Raw genomic sequence first — 18,620 nt, forward strand, 5'->3', positions numbered from 1 at the left:
CCTGAGGCACATTAGCAGGACTCTTGCACTGGGGGCTGGCAGGAAGCGACTGAGTCTTTCACTGCCCACACAGAGAAGGACTTTACCACAACCTACACACCGACTGCCTTAGAAGCTGATCAGTGCCTTCAGATAAGGTTGAGCTGGACAGAGATGGGGAAAGAGAAGGGAGACAGGGGACAAAATAGTTTATGGGGATACAAGAAACACAAAAGAGAATCAAGAGGTGCACTTTTTGTGGGTTGGAGGGCAGGCAAAAAAGTCACACCCCCCCCCCCCCCCCCCGAGACAGACACAAGGCAAGAGGCTGGGGAACAGGTGAGAGATGAAGAACGAGCAGTGAGACATACAGTAGGAGAGAAAAAGAGAAAAGAATAAATGAAACGCACACAGCACTTCACTCTAAAATCATGACAAAGGAAGTGTCTGTTTGTTCCAGAGGAGAGAAACGCAGCACGGGGATCTGAAATTTTTTTTCTCTATTCTCTCTCTACTAAAAAGCTTAAAGCTTTCTGTCTGACTGGAAAAACACAGTCCTCTCACTCTATGTCGGGCACACTAGCTCCAAAAACAAAAGTTTAACAGCGTGTCATCGTGTGAGACGACATCAGTGCAATTAGAGTTCGGCATGCTTATTAAACAGATTACCTTCACAGACTGGGCAGCACTCTCCCTCCGGCACATAGTACCTGTCGCAGCGCAGCTCACCGCACCGAGCGGCAAAGCAAATCGAGACGCCACCTTGGCAACGGCAGAAGCGGCAGGCGTCCATCCGGAACATGTCCCCATCATAGTACTCGACGCCATTGAATACGCAGGCTGGCTTTGTTTCTGAAAGAAATCGCAGAGTTAGGAACAGTCTCTATTCTGTGGTTCCAGTGAGGACTTCGTGTCACTACCCTCGCAACCCAATATTCTGCATACGGGAGGAGAATCACAATGGATGCTTCATGGATAGTTTTCATTCATTTTAGTGAAATACGAGCAATAGGAGGGATTATTACAATCAGGTTTTACTAATGAGTTCCCCAGGCAGTCACTTTCCCTTAAATTAGGTTTGAGTTCATCATTCAGATATGTGCATTTTTAAAGTACTTTTTCTGCCACTAAAATAATTGTTTTTTAAAATAAGCCCTATAAGCTATGTTACAAAAATAAATGATTAGCTTGAACAAGACAGATGCTGTTGGGCAGTAGATGGCAACATGGGCCTACTAGGAGTGGTTAAGAAATGAGGTTCAGATGAAAATACTTTTCCTGTAAAAAGGAACTTATCTGATACTTAAAACCCCTTTATGAGGGAACATACAACAAGAGAGAAACTGAGTTGGACAAAAAGCAGGATATCCACTGATGATTCTGCAACTGGCCTTGCTGATGCAGAAAAGGTTAATCAGTATTGGGCTGCATTCAGTATTCCAGGAGGATGTCTCTTTAGAAACTGATGGCACAGGAGGGGTGTGCATTTACTGGCACATTATTCAGTGAACTGCTATCCGATAGGATCACAGAAACAGACCAATTAGAAGCAATCTATCACCCCCATCACACTAAAAAGAATTCTAGATTTCATGGCTTTTTGGGCCAACAAAAATCGGCAACGATGGAAAACATGTGGAATTCTGTGGACTTTTTTAAATTGGTGTCTGCATTTTATCTGTGATTTGATAAAGCTTTAGTTTTCGCTAACATTCGACAACAGCTGCAATAGCACCCTATTTACTAAACATTTTTCCCATAGATACAAAATGGGAGAAAAACTTTAGTAAATAGGCTCGAAAGAGGCCTTATATACTAAAGTGCCTGTTTTTGCATGCACTATCACATTTGGAGAGCGCTACTTTTCTAAACATGGAAATAAGCCTGAAACAAAGATACTGCGCTTGCTTTTTCTACAGCAAACTTTGCAGACTCCTTCTCAGTGAAGTGGAATTAAAGTTCTTGTGAGGTTTCCTGTAGACTAAGCGTGCACAATATTTTTCTTTCAGGCTCATTTCCATGCTTAGAAAAATATCACTTGCGAAACGCGATAGTGCACTTTAGAAGCCTCACTGAGATGTAGTTAAAATTTTGCGAAATTAGTCCTGTGAAGCTAATTTCGTATGTACTTTTACTATCTGTGAATAGTTAAGTTAATGAGGCGCATTGCATAATTTTGCACTGCCGCAAATCATTAACTGTAAATATAAATACAATTATATAAGCATAAAGGTAGGCATGAAAGTTTAGTATTAAAATCTGCTTCATGTGCTAAAAGGAAAAACAGTGTACGCAGTCTCAAATAACATGCACTATTTGCCAAGAAGATTTTGTGAAATTTATCTCATTTTAGTATGTAGGCCTCAAAGTAATGGAGAGCAATACTGTTATCTACTAGCAACTACCAAGTGGTTTGCTACATCTGATTTCTGTCCATGCTACTTTAACTTCGCTGTATTCTATCCTTTTCCATTTGGAAGAAGACTCAAATATTATAATTATGCTTTCTAGTGCATGCAAAAATTAAAATGTACAGCAACTTGCTCTACCGAGCAAGACCTGAAAATACAACTACAATTGCAACAGCAGCCCAAAACTCAGATTCAAGCTCTGATCACAAATCTTTCTTCCAGAACATAGGATGAATAAGACAATCAGTGCCAAATGACTCTTCCCAAACTACGTGAATCTTTGTAAATTTCTTCCCACAAAATCTGATGCATGGTAGTACTCTGGCAATCATCTGGTAATGACATGAAGAAGACATGGCAATATCTTATGGATGAAGATATCATAAGGTCCACAGGCAATAATCGGTATCACACACTTACTGCTTAGATTACAGGTCAAACTCATTCTCTGGAAACATTTGAAGCACAGTATTTAAAAGGTCGTCAATGAATCTGGCACCTTGTTGCCTGATATTATCACAGCATTGTTATGCCAGTTGTATGGTAGCACTGTTGAAATGTGCACTGAAACACTGCGTTCAACACTGGCTTCCAACTGTTGCATATTGGCTTAATAGCAGCAACTGCAAGTAACACTTTAAAAGAGGCTATTAACTCTGACACCTCTCAAGGGCTATTACTACACTGATTCTCAATCTCTGTCCTTTCTTGTTTCTTCCTTCAGTTCTATCAATATCCTGTGCATCTGTGCGGCCTACTTTGGGATCACAGTACCCCACAGATTTGTTATAGCATCACATTATTCAAATCCATTATGATGACAAATGACCAACGCTGTCAAGCATCAGCTTTGTGATGGCCCAAGTTCTGTGGTAGCTGATCTCTTTATTGTATCACAGGCCATCCCCATGAGACTGTTTTCATTTTTATGTTACAAGAATATCTGTAGAAAGATTTACACTTCCTCTTTGCCATAAAAAAAAAAAAGCCCAATGGAAAAATACACTGAATAATTGCTGTCTTCCAGAAAAAGCATGGTGGACCCTTTGAATCAAGTGCAAGATGTCAATAGTTATATCTCAAAAAACCTTTCAAGGTCCAGACTCTGAGACAAATGTACTAATGGATTTTGTGCATTTTAGGGTCAATGAATTAATGTGCAAAAAGGCATTTATTTACTTTAAAAAATGTATATTACACATTGTCACCAACTCTAGGCATATTAAAATGCTACAGCCATAAACTAAAAAGCAAGCAACATAAAATAACATAAATACAAATGGAGAACAAAAGGAGCACACTGCACATGTTTATTACATGTTAAACATCTTTATAGTGTGAAAACGTCTTCTGCTACGTAATCACAAGTCACAGTAAATGGTGTTACTGTGGCCACAGTAAGTGTCATGTAATATTTAAATGAATTCTGAGAAATACTTGCCTAAAAGATTTTGGTGTTTGGTGAAAAAAAATGGCAGTGAATTGTTATGCTGGTTAACAGAGTTCAAGTATTGTCACGGCTTAGACTTTAAACACTATCCCACTGCCCTTCCTTGCCCCTAATGTTCTGATTTACAAATGTTTCAAACTGGAAATCAATCTATAGGTTAAATGTGAAAATCATACAATCTGCAGTATATCGCTGCCATATTACTTTCCTAATACTTAATTATCATAACTTTATTCACATCCATTGTTAATCAGAGGACACACAAAACCTAATAGTGCACAGAAAACTCATCCAGTTGCAATTATACTAATGATTTAGCTATACGTAAAACAATCATGGGAAGTGTCTCCTGGGGGCATCATACTTAGTAGCTGACCACAGCACTAAAATTGTGCTGGTACAATATACTCATCACCCAAGTAGAGCTCTACAAGATAAACCTATCCATTATTTAAAAATAATTTTAAAAAACACCCTAACCCTAAAGGCACTCTAGTGTCTAAAAGGACATATTGGGGCGAATGAACTAAAATATGTGCAAAACAATCTTTAGCATATCCTCACCAAAAAATGAAAGGTATATGCTAACATATTGCTTAACTGAGGAGCACGTGGGGGAAGTGCCCTTGGAGAATCAAGGAGTAGGGGAGAGGCCCCCCTCCCAAAGCAGTGCCCGATCTAGTTGGAGCTACAACAGCAGAATGATACAGTCAGAGATGGCCTCAAACCTCTATGAAAAGGCTTCTTTAGTCCGAGAACTGTTGATCTAAAAAATGCCCTTGTCACCTTCATTGCTCTTCTAGATTAAGACAAGAATGCCTGGAATGGTTTTTGGACAGACCGACCACAGCAAAGAATGCAATGGCTGTCACGATCGTGCCACTCTACAGGAACATTTTAACCTTTCGTTTCAATAGACATAATCAATGAGTCAAAGGGAGGGTCATTTTCAAAGTTACTTCCACAGGTGAAGTGGTGCTTTACCATGAGAAATGGACTGTTGTAAAGTTGCCTGCCTGATATGTGGGTAAATGTATTCAGATACAAGTACATTTGAAAAGCCCTGCGCACACGAATTATGGGGGTTACGCGCCAACGTGCCAGGCCTTTGAAAAGGCGCCAGCTGGGGGGGAAGGGGGTAGTCTGGGCAGGGAGGGGCGGGCCTGGACAGCGCCATTTGACGCTGTCCCGTGGTAGCGCATGCTGGAGCCGGCCAACGCATGGAGATTACTTCTGCTCCCGAGGAGCAGTAAGTAATCAAACAAACAAACAAAAAAAAAAAAACCAGGAAGGGTTAGGGGTCAGGGAGGAGAGGGGAAAGGGTAAGAAGGATAGGTAGGGGTATAGGGAAGTTCCCTCCCATTCTGCTCCTTCATTGGAGTGGACTGGGAGGGAACTGGGGAAGCCCGACTCCTGTCGCCGTACGTGGCCTTTTAGAATTCTCTCCCCTCCCCCCCCCCCCCCCGCCGTGCATGGAGGAGGCCACCCTCCCGCGTGTTACTCTTCTGAACTCACTGCTATGTTACGTTTCCTAGATTTTGGTGATCTGTGCAGGGGATGGCGTTAAATCTGATGTTCTGATTGCAACGGTGGAAAAGCGCTGTAACAATTAAGACCTCACCTTACTGTGGAAGCTATACTGAACGCTTTGTTTTTGAAATCGATATCTGACTGGAACTCTTCCGATATTAAGAAGAAATATATTGCAATTTAATGTTTCATAATACTTGGTGAATGATGCACAGTGAGCCCGTGAGTTTGGAAGAGTAACAACCTTTCCAGCAATACTGTTGCAATAACAGCTGAACTAATTTTTTTCTCTGCTGCCATTTAAGACTGGTGCTTCTTCAAAAAGGTTTTTGTACTCTACTGTTTTGAAGCATTTTTTGGAGGTGAAATTTGCAGTGTTTAATCAAAAAACTCTCAAAAGCATTTTTTTTGTTGTCTTGCAATTGTATTTCAATTTTTACCTCCACTAAATTTTTCACTTTGTAGCATCAAAGACTGTTGCACTTTCATTGTCGACAGCCCCATGGTAATAATTCATATACTATGTATGTACCAATAATTAATCTGGGCAAGTCTATTTCTGCCTATAAAATAGAAACATTCGAATCAATTTTATTGTACTTTCATTCATTTGTATTTCAGATTATGAAAACATCACTAAGGCATCATTTACCACTTTTTATTAAAGCATATATTGCTGAAGGTTAGCTCACATTATACTATCTAATCTGTTCACGCTCTGACAAAGTTAAGCAACAGAGATCAGAGCAGGCAGGCCATTAGCCCACAATACTGATTATATTCTGTAAGTGACATTAAAAGAATTAGATCTCATTAACCATCTTCTGAGTTGATATTTTTCAGCAAGTAGAAATTAATTTGGCAGCTAATAAAATAAGAGCTGACTCAGTAACAACACAAGATTCAGAAAAAAAAAATAGTACTGTTGCAAACTTCTGGTCAGAAGTCTTTGAAAATGTCAAACACTCATTCACTGGTGCCCAAAGAACAATGCAACATATAATATTATGGTTCTATGCGACAACAGACAAAGCAACTATTTTATAAAAGGGTTTTGCTTCATGTTGTGCCTCTGAGAAAAACTAGGTTGTTTTTTTTTTATAGTACATTTCAAACATTTGAAAAGTACTATTGATTTTGAGATGGCTGTCTGGCCGTCTGTCTGTCACAGGAGCTGACCATGGTGCTGAATAGCAGTGAACTGCAATTTAACAAATTCCTAGGTTTATGGGTCATTTTTGGGTTATTTTCACAAATAAGGCCTCCTATCCCCCCAAATATCTGAATCTTTGCTGCCTTACCATATCAAAATGATATATACTATATCATAAGTAACTCATCCAAAATAACACGTTCATTTTTTTTTGTTTATCAATAACAACCTCAAAATATTCATGTGTTCAAACATGTAAAGCATAATTTTCCTCTCTTTATTAACTATATTCTGTAACTGAAAAAATACAATTTTCTATCAGTTTCCAGATTGTTCTTTACAGCAACAGATAGCTGCATGTGCAGTGTATGCTGTTCTTTTGTACTTCTAGAACAAGGGTTCCCAAATCAATGCTCTTAAGCCAACTGGTGTGGCTTTTGGGATATGCACAATGAATATGCATGAGGTATATTTGTATACACCAGAATACACAGACACACACACACACACAGACACACACACACACACACACACACACATTCGCAACTTGGTGAAAAAATGCTGCATGTTAAATACCTCATAATGATTTCTGCTGCATCTGATTTGTTTCAAATTCAGACTGTGACCTGCACTGCTACACTCACACTGCATTTCTGTCGAAGCTAGACAAGCTCAGAGCATTTAGCTGTGCATATTCACCTATATGATAATTTGAAAATATAGATGTTTTTAAATATATCTAGATATGTGTCTATAAATATAAACAAATAAATTCTATGGAAGAGATTAATGCAGATATGCTCGAACTAAGTACTCAAAAGCGCTGCACGTCTTGGCCGAAGAGTGTAGTCACTTACCAGTAATCACTGATAACACTATATTTTTCTATTTGGAGTACAGAACTGCCAGTGCTCAATAATCATGCACATGAATGGAGCAAATAAAACCAGAAGTGGCCCATTTCTCTCACTGAATCTATGCTGCAAATTTATCTGTTACTACAGGGTTCCCATATTCAAAAGGTTTTCTGTATTCTGCATCTGGGAGATGGCGTAGCCTAATGCAGTGGTTCTCAACCTTTTCCCCATCGTGACACACCTGAAAGACCATGCTCACATGTGTGACACACTGCTCATTACAATTCAAGCCGCAAATAAAAAATAAAGGTCCAGTATTATTTCTATTGTTAAGAATGACACAAGAAAAAGATAAGTACTTTGTCTGAACAGAAACTGCATAAATAGTAAACATCCCATACCAAAACAGCACCAATTTCCAGCACTCAGACAGTAACCACCTTATCAAAGAAAAGGCAACAGTGAAAATATTATACCAGACCTTAAGACACCAATACACCTCCTATTAGGAAAACGGACCAAGCTAGGCTGCTATATAGCCCTACACAGAAACTACTCGCCAGCAGAAAACCTCACCTGAATCACATGTGCAGACCCTCACCTAACAAAGAATAAAGAGACCATAAAGCATAAACCGAAACATGCAGACAAAAACTGAACTGGAAACAGCAAGAAACCAGAGAGACTGTCTGCAGTGTAACAAAGGAAAAAGAAATTTCACCAGTCCTCAAAACAAATCAAGAAATATAAAATCAATAGCAGTAAAACCATACTAACAAAAAGAACAGATTTCAAAATAGCTGATGAATGGAATATCCAATAATTAAAAACTCATAAAAAATTTCTAGATACCAGTAAAATATTTCAAAATAGCAGACACAAAGACCCAATAATAAAAATAAGGATAAAAAAGGGCTTTGCTCTGCATACCTGGGAACGTTTGATATCCAGGTGCCCTGAGATTGTTTTAAATTTGCAGGTGGAGGGATGGTTTGCTTGCAACTTTCTCCTCTCTCAGTAACACACAAGCTCTCTCTCACACACTGGCTCTCAATCACACACATATACACACGCTGTTTCTCTCTCACTTATATAGGCTCTTAATCACACATTTACACACATGCTGTCTGTCTTTTCACACATACACACACACACACACAGGCTTTTAATCACACACTTATATTCCACGCTGTCTCTTTCTCTTACTTACACACAGGCTCTCAATCACATATTCACATGCTCTCTTATCTACACCATCTCTCAATCACACACAGACACACAGGCTCTTTCTCTTACTTATACACACAGGCTCTTAGTCATACATACACACAGGGGCGGATTGTGGGAAAATAGTGGCCCGGGAGATTTTTCTCCATACTGGCCCATGAGTAACCAATTACATATACAATATAATTTACATATATAATTTACATATATATATGTACACACCCCTATATTTCGGTATGGTCCTCCCATATCAACACAGTACTATTTGCCAACACTCAAAGAATAACAACCCCACCTATGAAAAAGAATACCACAAATATTACACCAGAATCTAAAATATCAATACACCTCCTTTCAGGAAAACAGAACAGGCCAAGCTACTACAGATCCCTACAGAGAAACCACATGCTAAAAGAATGCTTCATCTCAGTCTTTGCATGCAGAACACAAACTCTCACCCAATACAGAATACAAAATGAAGGAGCACAAATGACAAAAACTGAAATGGAAACTCCAAGAAGCCAGACTCCATGTATTAACAATAGAAAAATAGAACCACCATTCCTCATACAACAAATAAAATCAAGAAACATAAAGCATCAGTTATAATTGTAAAACCATAATAAAAGAATATTTTAAAACTACTGATACATAGAATTTCTATTAATTAAAATCATATACATTTTTTACAATGTCCCAAACACTAATAAAATATTTCAAAACAGCACATATATCAACTAACATTCAATAATTAAAACTAATAAGGATTTAAAAAAGCCCCTGCTGTCCCCTTCTGTGGGAGCTCTTTATTTCCAGTCACCCTGATATTGTCGAGGATTAGGAGGTTATCCTCTCTCTCTCACACATACTCACATGTCCATTCTCTCTCACACATACACTGTCACATACATACACATTCATGCTCTTATACCCACCATAACCTCTCGCTCTCACTGACACTGACACACTCTCAGGCTCTAAGACACTCTCCCTCCACACACACACACACCCCCCACACACAAACTCTTACTCCCTTGGATTTTCTCATACACACTCATGCTCTCACACTCACTGGCTCCCTCACATACACACAAACACAGGCAAGCTCCCAGTCATTCACACACACACACACACACACACACACACACACACACACACACACACACACACAGAGTGACCCCCAGGCAGGCTCCCATTCATTTTCACACCCACTCCTTCCCCATCCCCCAGGCATGCACACGTTCATTCTCACACACACAGACCCCCAGGCAGGCACCTATGCATTCACACACATACACCCCCAGGCAGAGTCCCATTCATACACATGCACACACTAAAGGCAGACCCCCCTCTCTCTTTCTTTTGCCAACAACCTTAGAACCTCTCTCATTCCTCTGCTGCCACTGTCACTGCTGCCGCATGGCTATTGGGGAGGTGCCGATTGCTGCTACTGACACTGAAGCCTATTCTGCTGCCTCCTCTGTGCAGGCCCCGTGGGCTTCCACTTTCTCCATGCTGATTTTGTACACTGTGAGATCCGCATAGAGAAAGTGCTATTCTTGCACATTACCAAAGATTACATGTGCCAATCACTAAAAAGTAATTTTTTTTTTTTATCTTTGCTGGCTGATCTTAGTTTTCTAATTGGTTGGTCACAGGCTTTTTTTTTTCCACCTTCCCTTTCTTATTTTTTTGCCAATTCCTTTTATATTGTCTTTTTTTCTATTTCTTTTCTCTCCATCTTCTTCCCTCAAACACACACTCAGGTTCTCATTCTCACATGCTTTCTTTCTCTTCTCTCACACACACACACACACACAGGTTCTCACTGTCACATGCTCTCTCTCATACAATCATTCATACACACAGTCTCTCACTGGCACATGTTGTCTGACTCTCACACACACAGGCTCTCTCTCACTCCCACATGCTGTCTTACTCAAGCACAGGCTCTCACTGTCACATGCTCTCTCTCTCTCACACATACAGAGGCTCTCACATGCTGTCTCTGCAAACATTCAGATCCTCACTCACACACACAATTTCTCAACTCATCTCATACACGCCCACATACACTCTACAGACCCTCAGCCTCTCTCTCACCTCTGGGCCTCCTCTTCGCGGGTCACCGCAGGATGGGCTCTGCAGCGGCTCTGATCTTCTCGGGCCGCGGCGGCTCTGCTACTGGGCCTCTTCCTCTTCTCGGGCTGCTGCGATGATTCGCGGCGGCCCGTAAGCGCTGCTCCTCTTCTGCACGTGCTGATGCCCCCCCTCCTTCCTGCTCATGCGGCTCCGGCAACTTTTACTTCCGGGGCCGCACAGGCAGGAAGGAGGAGGAGCATCAGCGCGTTTAAACGTGATTTTTTTCTTCGGGCCGTGGTGACGTGAGCCTCACCACGGCCCTGCCGATCTGCCTGCTATATACGTGTTGCTGCTCAGCGGCCGCATGAGCCTCCTTGCGCCTGGGGGCATTGGCTCCCCTTGGGATACCACTGCTCGCGGCGCCCCCTAATACTTTGGTTGGAAATTTTATAATACAAAAAAAAAAAAAATCACGTGACAGGAGTGACCGGCCCACCGGGGGAAGCTCGATCCCCCGATAGGTCAATCCGCCCCTCCATACACATGATCTCTCTCACTTACACATATAGTTTCCTCGATCATACACTTACATTCATGCTCTCTCAAACACAAAGGATCTCAGTCACACACCTACACATATAGGCTCTCAATCACTCACTTACATACATGCTGTCTCTCTCTCTCTCACACACACACACACTCACACACACACATATGCTTTCTCACTCACACTCTCTCTCTCTCCCCACCGAACTAGCAGCAGCAGCAGCAGCAGCCTCCTCTACTTCTAGCCCTTGCGGCCTTGAGAAAAGAGTCCCATCGGCCGTGGGGGCTGATGTTGCTCCTCGTTTGCACTGCGCTGTGCTGCTCTTCTTCAGGCCGTGCCTCTCTTCTTCAGGCTGATGCTGCATGCATCAGCATGGTCTCTTCTTCCCATGTACGTGGCTGCTGCATACCACTTCCTCTACCGGGCTGCGGGGGGGGGGGGGGGGGGGAGAGAGGAAGAAGAGACCATGCTAGTGCTCCAGCTCTTCCGCTGCGTTCTGCCCAGGCTATCAGCATTTTAAGCCCGGGTGGAGGATGAATTCCTATTTTCCTGGGGCAGGGGTGCAGCTGGGTCAGCGGGGGACCGGGAAGTGTGGCAACACACCTTTGGGTGCTTGGCGACACACTGGTGTTTCGCGACACACCGGTTGAAAACCGCTGGCCTAATGGACTGAGGAGAAAGAGTTCTTCTTTTCAAAATCCTACTTCCCCCCCTTGGCATGCCTCATGACTGGGAAGGTCACTTTGGGGGTAACTTTCAAAAACGTACGCAGGGATTGTGCATGCAAAAATTGGAATGTTATGTGCCTACATGGCCCCTGCGAGCGATAATTGGATTTTCAGAAGGGCGGTAGTGTATTTACAGTGGTGCTGCCACACAGAAAAGTCTGCAGGTATGAAGAGGGCATTCCAGGCTGGGGTTTGGAAGTTTGTGCACATAAACATTTTTATATAAACGGAATATGGCCATACATCATCGAACATGCATGCAGGCTTTTTACACCTGGAGGTCAATTCTGAAAGCCATTTAGATGGATAACTCACCAAGTTATATCCATCTAAATCCAAGTGATCCATTTAAATGTTTAGTTTTGAATACTGACCTCCTGCTAACCAAGTCGCGGATATTAAATCCGACTTCTCCTTTGTCTAAAGTTTTTGGGTGGGGGAAGGTGGGGTCTGCAGCAAGTGGACAGGGTGTGGGAGAACTGGTGAAGGGGTAGGACTCAGTGAACTGGTGCTTGGAAGCGCAAGTCTTTTCATATGCAAGATTCATCAGCCAACTTCGTAGGATGCCTGCCTTCACACCTAAACTGAAGGCTATTGTGCATGTATTTTACAATTATTTAACCTGAAAAGCAGATACACATACTTTTATAAAATAGCTGTAGAAACCGAGTGCATTCCTGCAATTAAAAAAATGTGTCTTTACGGAAGCATAGGTGTATGCTTTTGGGGCGGTGATATATGGTATTTATAAACCGTGTGGCTCTCGCGTAACTTTAGGCACACCTACTTAGGTGTGCAGTGCTGAGTTATGCACACTATTGAAAATGACCCTCCCAGTCTACCACTGCCCCAGGCACCCACTTATATTGAAAGCTCTTTGGGGCAAGGCCTTGTTGTGACCTGTTTATAATCTGTTGTAAACCAGACTGCTATACAGAGCTACATAAATGCTAAAATGAGTAAATAGGGAACCTCTTCTGAAAACAAGGTCCAAGCAGTTTGCCTTTGGCCTAGATCAGGAAAACTCATGCGAGGCCACATTTTTCAAAAGTTCTTGGGGATGGGAGAAAACACTTGGCAAGCTGTGGCCTGGCATGCCTTTCAATATCATACCTTTTCCCCCTTCAGATTGTGCTGGGGAAGTGCCTGCCTATTCCTTGCTCCTAGATACACTTGGAGTCACATGTGAGAAAAGACAGGGCCAGTGCATGCATTAGGCAAACAAGATGGCTGCCGAGAGCGCCAAAATTCTGGAGGCGGTAAAATCCCATCAGCATGAAGCCAAGAGGGGTGCTGTGCCAGAACCAATACCATCAAAGAAGGGAGAGATGTGCTGGAGCCTCTGCTGCTGGAGGAAGGGAGCACTGTCTGTTGGGAGAGTAGCAGTGCACTCAATACTCTTGCATTGGCCTTTAGGACAGATCCTATATTTTGTACATTGGAACGTTTTTGTGAAATACCTTTCTTTTAAAAGCTGCCCCTACTTTTCTCCCTCCATTGACATTCACAACCAACACTTCTCAGTCAGAACGGGAACCATTTGGCTGAGGCTGAGAGGAAGAGGCTTAAATATCAAACGGCGACAACTACCCCCCTCCAAAAAAAACAATGAATATCGAATTATTAAACAAAACTCTTAAATACATTAGCACTGCAGATTAAACTAGCTATCCACCTTCTAATTAAACTGTGATTTCCGAGAGAAGGTGGACTTAGCAGTGGAATACAAAACAGGGAGCACAAGTGAAGGATGGGGCTGTCAAACTGTGGCTTAATTCAGTCTAATACAGACACACTTGTTCATTACTGCAGTTTAATTACACCCTCAATGGAAAGGCAAATCTCATTATTTTTAATGATTTATGCATTTATCCTTTTTTAAATTCCAAGCAATTACTCTCCTCTTCCTGCCAGGTTCAGACGCACTACACAGTGTCCTCAGCACCAGCACCAGTGGAGAGGCGACGTCGCCATGCCATGACCCACTCACCAGTTGTTAAGAGTTACAGAGAATGTGAACTACCAGCTAAAAGCAGCACAAAACCTCTTTTTTCTTCCGCAGCACCATTTTAATGACAAAGGCTGTGTTGCACTCAGTTTCCCCTGGAATTTCTCAGGGAAAACATTTACACAACCTATTTTTGACCCTATTGGTTGAAAGCGGCCATAGAGTAGTTTGTGCTAGCTGGGCCAGTTGTGGATCCGGCAGGGACAATCTGCAAGAACGTTTCCTTTTGATAGAGTGCAGAACACATCCATAGGGTGAGGGGGTGGTTTCAAAGGAATCATCCTAAGCTCTCTGGAAGGATGGCACCCATTTTTGGCTTATAAGTCAAGTCATCTTTATATTTTATTCACTTTTGTAGCCAGTTCTTGACATTTCAAATTCCCTACAGCATCAATGAATGTGGTAAAGGGTCAATATTCCTGTTTTGTACTATTTCAGTCATGAATTTAAAAAAGAAAAATGAAATGTCTGAAAAATAAAACTATGTAGAAACTACGCATCCCTGACCCCACAAACCAGTGCATGCTGCCCTTTTGAAATTAAATTATACAGATGATAAAATGAAAGCGAGAAGCAGAGAACACATTTTACTTAAAAACAAAGGGCCATTTTAGCAGCACCACATGCTTTTTACCTCTTATCTTAAAGTATTTTTAGGTGCTTAATATCCTCTGACCAATAGACAAGCCTGAATTACAGGTTCAAAGTTGTTGTGAGAAGGGACTTAAAAAAAACCAAAAACTGGGCAAAATGTCCCTCGTGAACAAGGTGCAATCCAGCCAACTCAGACTTAAACAAAGGAGAGGTATAATTTTTCCAAGACTCATACAAATGTTGAATTCAGTCTATGTAGGCTTTGAATGCCACAAAGGCAGGACATCTCCAGCCAACTTTCATCAGCCAAGGTAAGTTTTTCCCATTTTATATGTATGGCAAAACTTGTATTTATAAAAAGAATACTTAACTAATTAAATCATATGCTTCCAAAGGTTCATTTTGCACAGGTCTTCTTACCTAATCTATTTGGCAATGTCACCTGCACGAGTTGAAGTAGCCCTCAGAGTATGAACATACGTATGGGAATCACAAGAATAAATATTCTGTATGGGCTATTAGTCAGTAAATGTCACCGGCTAAACAAGCAATGTCAAGGAAATAAAAATGGTATTACACGCTGCTGACAATCAGAAGATGATGGATTCGACCTGCTGGGAGCTCCAGTTTTTTCTTCTGGCCACCTAACATTATTGGCAAATACTGAAAATGGAAAAAGCCGTGGAAGCCACGAATGTCCAAAACCAAAATCTTCCTCTCCAGAATACATTTATCTTGGTTTTTTTCCCCACTTAAATTGCCACTTGGCACAAACAATGTACGTGAGATCCTTTGCATCCTGTGGGAATTTACTGTGAAACAAGAGAGAAGATAAGGCTGCAGTATTATCTACTTCATGCTCAAACCCATCATCAGAATAATAACAGACAGGTAGGTTTTTAAAAGCGCTGCTCACGCCAAAACAGCCCCATTCCATGCGTCTGTGGGCCGCGCGAGAGAAACGCAGATTTTAAGAAGCCGGGAGGTAAGCATGACAAGAATAAGGAGTCAGAATGGGGGCATGGGTGTTCTGGGGTGGGACCGAGACTTACAGGCATAATCCCAAATTTTGCAGGGCAACGTGTGCCTGTTACCTGCATAACTTTACTGATATTCCACATGAGGTGCAAGTCTGGAGATTCTGAGCCAGAGGGGTCTTGAATGCTTTGGGTGGGGGGTAAGAGAGACAGAGAGAGCGACAATATGACACTCTATATATCTCCCACTGTAAGAGGGACACTTTCAACTATGGGTGGGTTTTGAAGTTTTACATTGGTCTGCCTAGGGCACAAGGGTCTGTAGACCCTATGTAACACCCCCCCACCAAACCCACCCTGACTTGAAAGTGTCCCTCTTACAGTGGGAGATATATAGAGTGTCATACTCTCTCTCTCTCTCTTTTTCTCCCTTTCTCCTTCTCCCACCCCCCTTCAATATGGTCACTCGTGCGAGTACACGTGTAAAGGCGTGGAAGGGATATTTTAAATGATACGCGTGTACTTGCAGGCATGATATAAAATTAATACTAAATAGAAAAAATTCCGCTAAATGATAGAGGCTTCAAGTGTATGTAAAGAGGGACCATCAAACAGCGCTCTTGCAACTGGAAGCTTATACTGAGCAAGCTTTTATGGGTGCTGGGGCTTTATAATCATAGGTCACTTCTTGTGTGCAAGTCTATAAGAGAAATGTATTCCCCCTTCTTCTCTTTAGTTATGGAGGGCTATTTGAAAATGCACTTATCTTGCAATGAAATATCCAAAAATGCAGCTGTACTGAGATCTTCTGCACTTGTCCTTTGGAACGACGGATCAATATTGATCAATATTGATCCGTCATTCCAATATTGATCCGTCATTCCAAAGGACAAGTGCAGAAGATCTCAGTACAGCTGCATTTTTGGATATTTCATTGCAAGATAAGTGCATTTTCATATAGCCCTCCATAACTAAAGAGAAGAAGGGGGAATACATTTCTCTTATAGACTTGCACACAAGAAGTGACCTATGATCATAAAGCTCCAGCGCCCATAAAAGCTTGCTCAGTATAAGCTTCCAGTTGCAAGAGCGCTGTTTGATGGTCACTCTTTACATACAATTGAAGCCTCTATCATTTAGCGGAATTTTTTCTATTTAGTATTGATTCAAGTTTTTCTGCTACTTTCGGGATAATTTTACTTTCAGATATATGATATAAAATTAAGCATATCTTTGCTTGCACGCCCAATATGCGTGTTTATGGGCACATGTGCGCTCCTTTTAAAATTGACCTGAGAGTGGATAAGTAGTCTAGTGGCAGGCTGAGAATCAAGAAAACCAGGATTCAAACCCCAGCAGCTGCTCCTTATGACCTTAGGCAAGTCACTTCATCCTCCACTGCCTCATGTACAAATGTAAAGGTGAATTTTAAAAGAGATGCGTGCGCACAAAATAGCAGATGTGCACGCATATTCACGCAAGTGCTATTTTTTTAAACCTTGCAGGTATATGCGCAAGCATGAGTACGCGAATAAATTTGCTCGTGTAAAAAAGGGGCGGGTCGGGGGGGGGTTCCAGAGAGGGGGCAACATGCATAAGTTATAATTTTATAACCTGCGAACGCAGTGCACATCCGGCTTTTATCTGCGTATATTTACTTTGGCTATCTATCAGTTATAAATCAGAATACAAATCTTTTAGCCAAATACTGACTGGGTGAAGGGTCAGGGTAAACTGGAGGAAGTGCAGGCTGAATAACCAGGAGGCTCTCGATGGCCTGGAGAAGGACTGGGCAAACTGGTGGACTGGTAATTTCCTTCACAGGCACATGTTTTTACTTCTTTACTATGTTTACTTTGTTACTTTTTTTATGTTTACTTTTTTTTTTTATGTTTACTTTTTTACTTCTTTACCATGTTAACATATTTAAGGTTATCGTTCCCCAGTTTTCTGTAAACCGACATGATATGACTCTGTCATGAATGCCGGTATAAAAAAGCATCAAATAAATAAATAAATAAATAAATAAATAAATAAATAAATGTTATAAAACGTGCTGACCTGCGTGTGTTAAAAGCTGACAAGTGCTAAGGAAAATAATGCGAATAACATTTCCTGGTGCAAATTCTTAAAATTAGGAGCACACGTATGCACAAATAGGCATGTTTTATATAATGTGCTTATGTGTGCTCGCACCTATATACTATGTGCAGATGAACAGCGTGCAAGCTTGTTTTAAAGTTACCATCCTCGGGGGTCATTTACCAAGCCGTGGTAAATGCCATACATTATAAGTCGACATGTGGCGGGCCAGCACTGTTTTACTGTACAGGGCCTGGAGCCTAGGGGGGGTGCTCTGGACCCCACCAGGATACCAGGGGTTTGACTGGGGCTGGGGAGGGGTTCAGAGGCTGGGATGGGGGTGATTTTTTATAAAGGGACAATTAGAGAGGGCGGCGGAGGGGCCTGCACCGCACGTATTTTGTTAAATATTGGGCACTGGGGCTGCCTCTAGGGGCAGTGGGGGTTTGGGATGGGAGTCTCACAATACCCCGGGGGGGGGGGGGGTCCACATGTTGGGGAGTTCGTTCGGGCCACTCTGGCCCTTTAGTATGATGGCAGCCTTGGGCTGAGGGCTGCCAAATCTCCACTGCTTTTCAGAATCGCACACACTCAGCTCACTGGAGCAGTTAATTTTTTTTTTATTTTTTTTTTAAAGATATATTTCTTTAATCCTCCAACAGTTTCCAGTTTTCATGAGTCAGTTATAAAATACAATCACTATATAACAGTCATAAAAATATAACCACTGCAGTCACTGGTTGGGTCATGAATAGTCTGCATGCCATGGGCCACACGTACTAAGACCACACACATAAGAGGCTCTTATCTTTTCACTTTTTTTTTTTCAATCCATGTGCAATTTCTAAGTTCCAAGCAGGTACATGCGCCTATAAAGTTGAGCACGTGTCAAAAATGTGCACAAGCGCACATGAAGGGTGGGTGGCTCACGGGAATGACGGCTACTGCCTGGAGATAATGCCCTTATTCAATAAATATACGCACGGTTAATGCGA

At 41.8% G+C, this 18,620-nt stretch overlaps 1 protein-coding gene across 1 annotated transcript in view; it reads right to left on the reverse strand.

Moving 5' to 3' along the window:
- The window catches only part of LOC115087101 (cysteine-rich motor neuron 1 protein-like), a 661,264-nt gene that overhangs the window by 253,020 nt on the left and 389,624 nt on the right, over positions 1-18,620 (reverse strand). Inside the window, 1 exon segment of the mRNA XM_029593829.1 lies at positions 649-831. Coding sequence (XP_029449689.1) covers positions 649-831 — 183 coding nt within the window.

This window comes from Rhinatrema bivittatum, chromosome 3, assembly GCF_901001135.1.
Source record: "Rhinatrema bivittatum chromosome 3, aRhiBiv1.1, whole genome shotgun sequence".
In the NCBI taxonomy this organism is placed as follows: Eukaryota; Metazoa; Chordata; class Amphibia; order Gymnophiona; family Rhinatrematidae; genus Rhinatrema; species Rhinatrema bivittatum.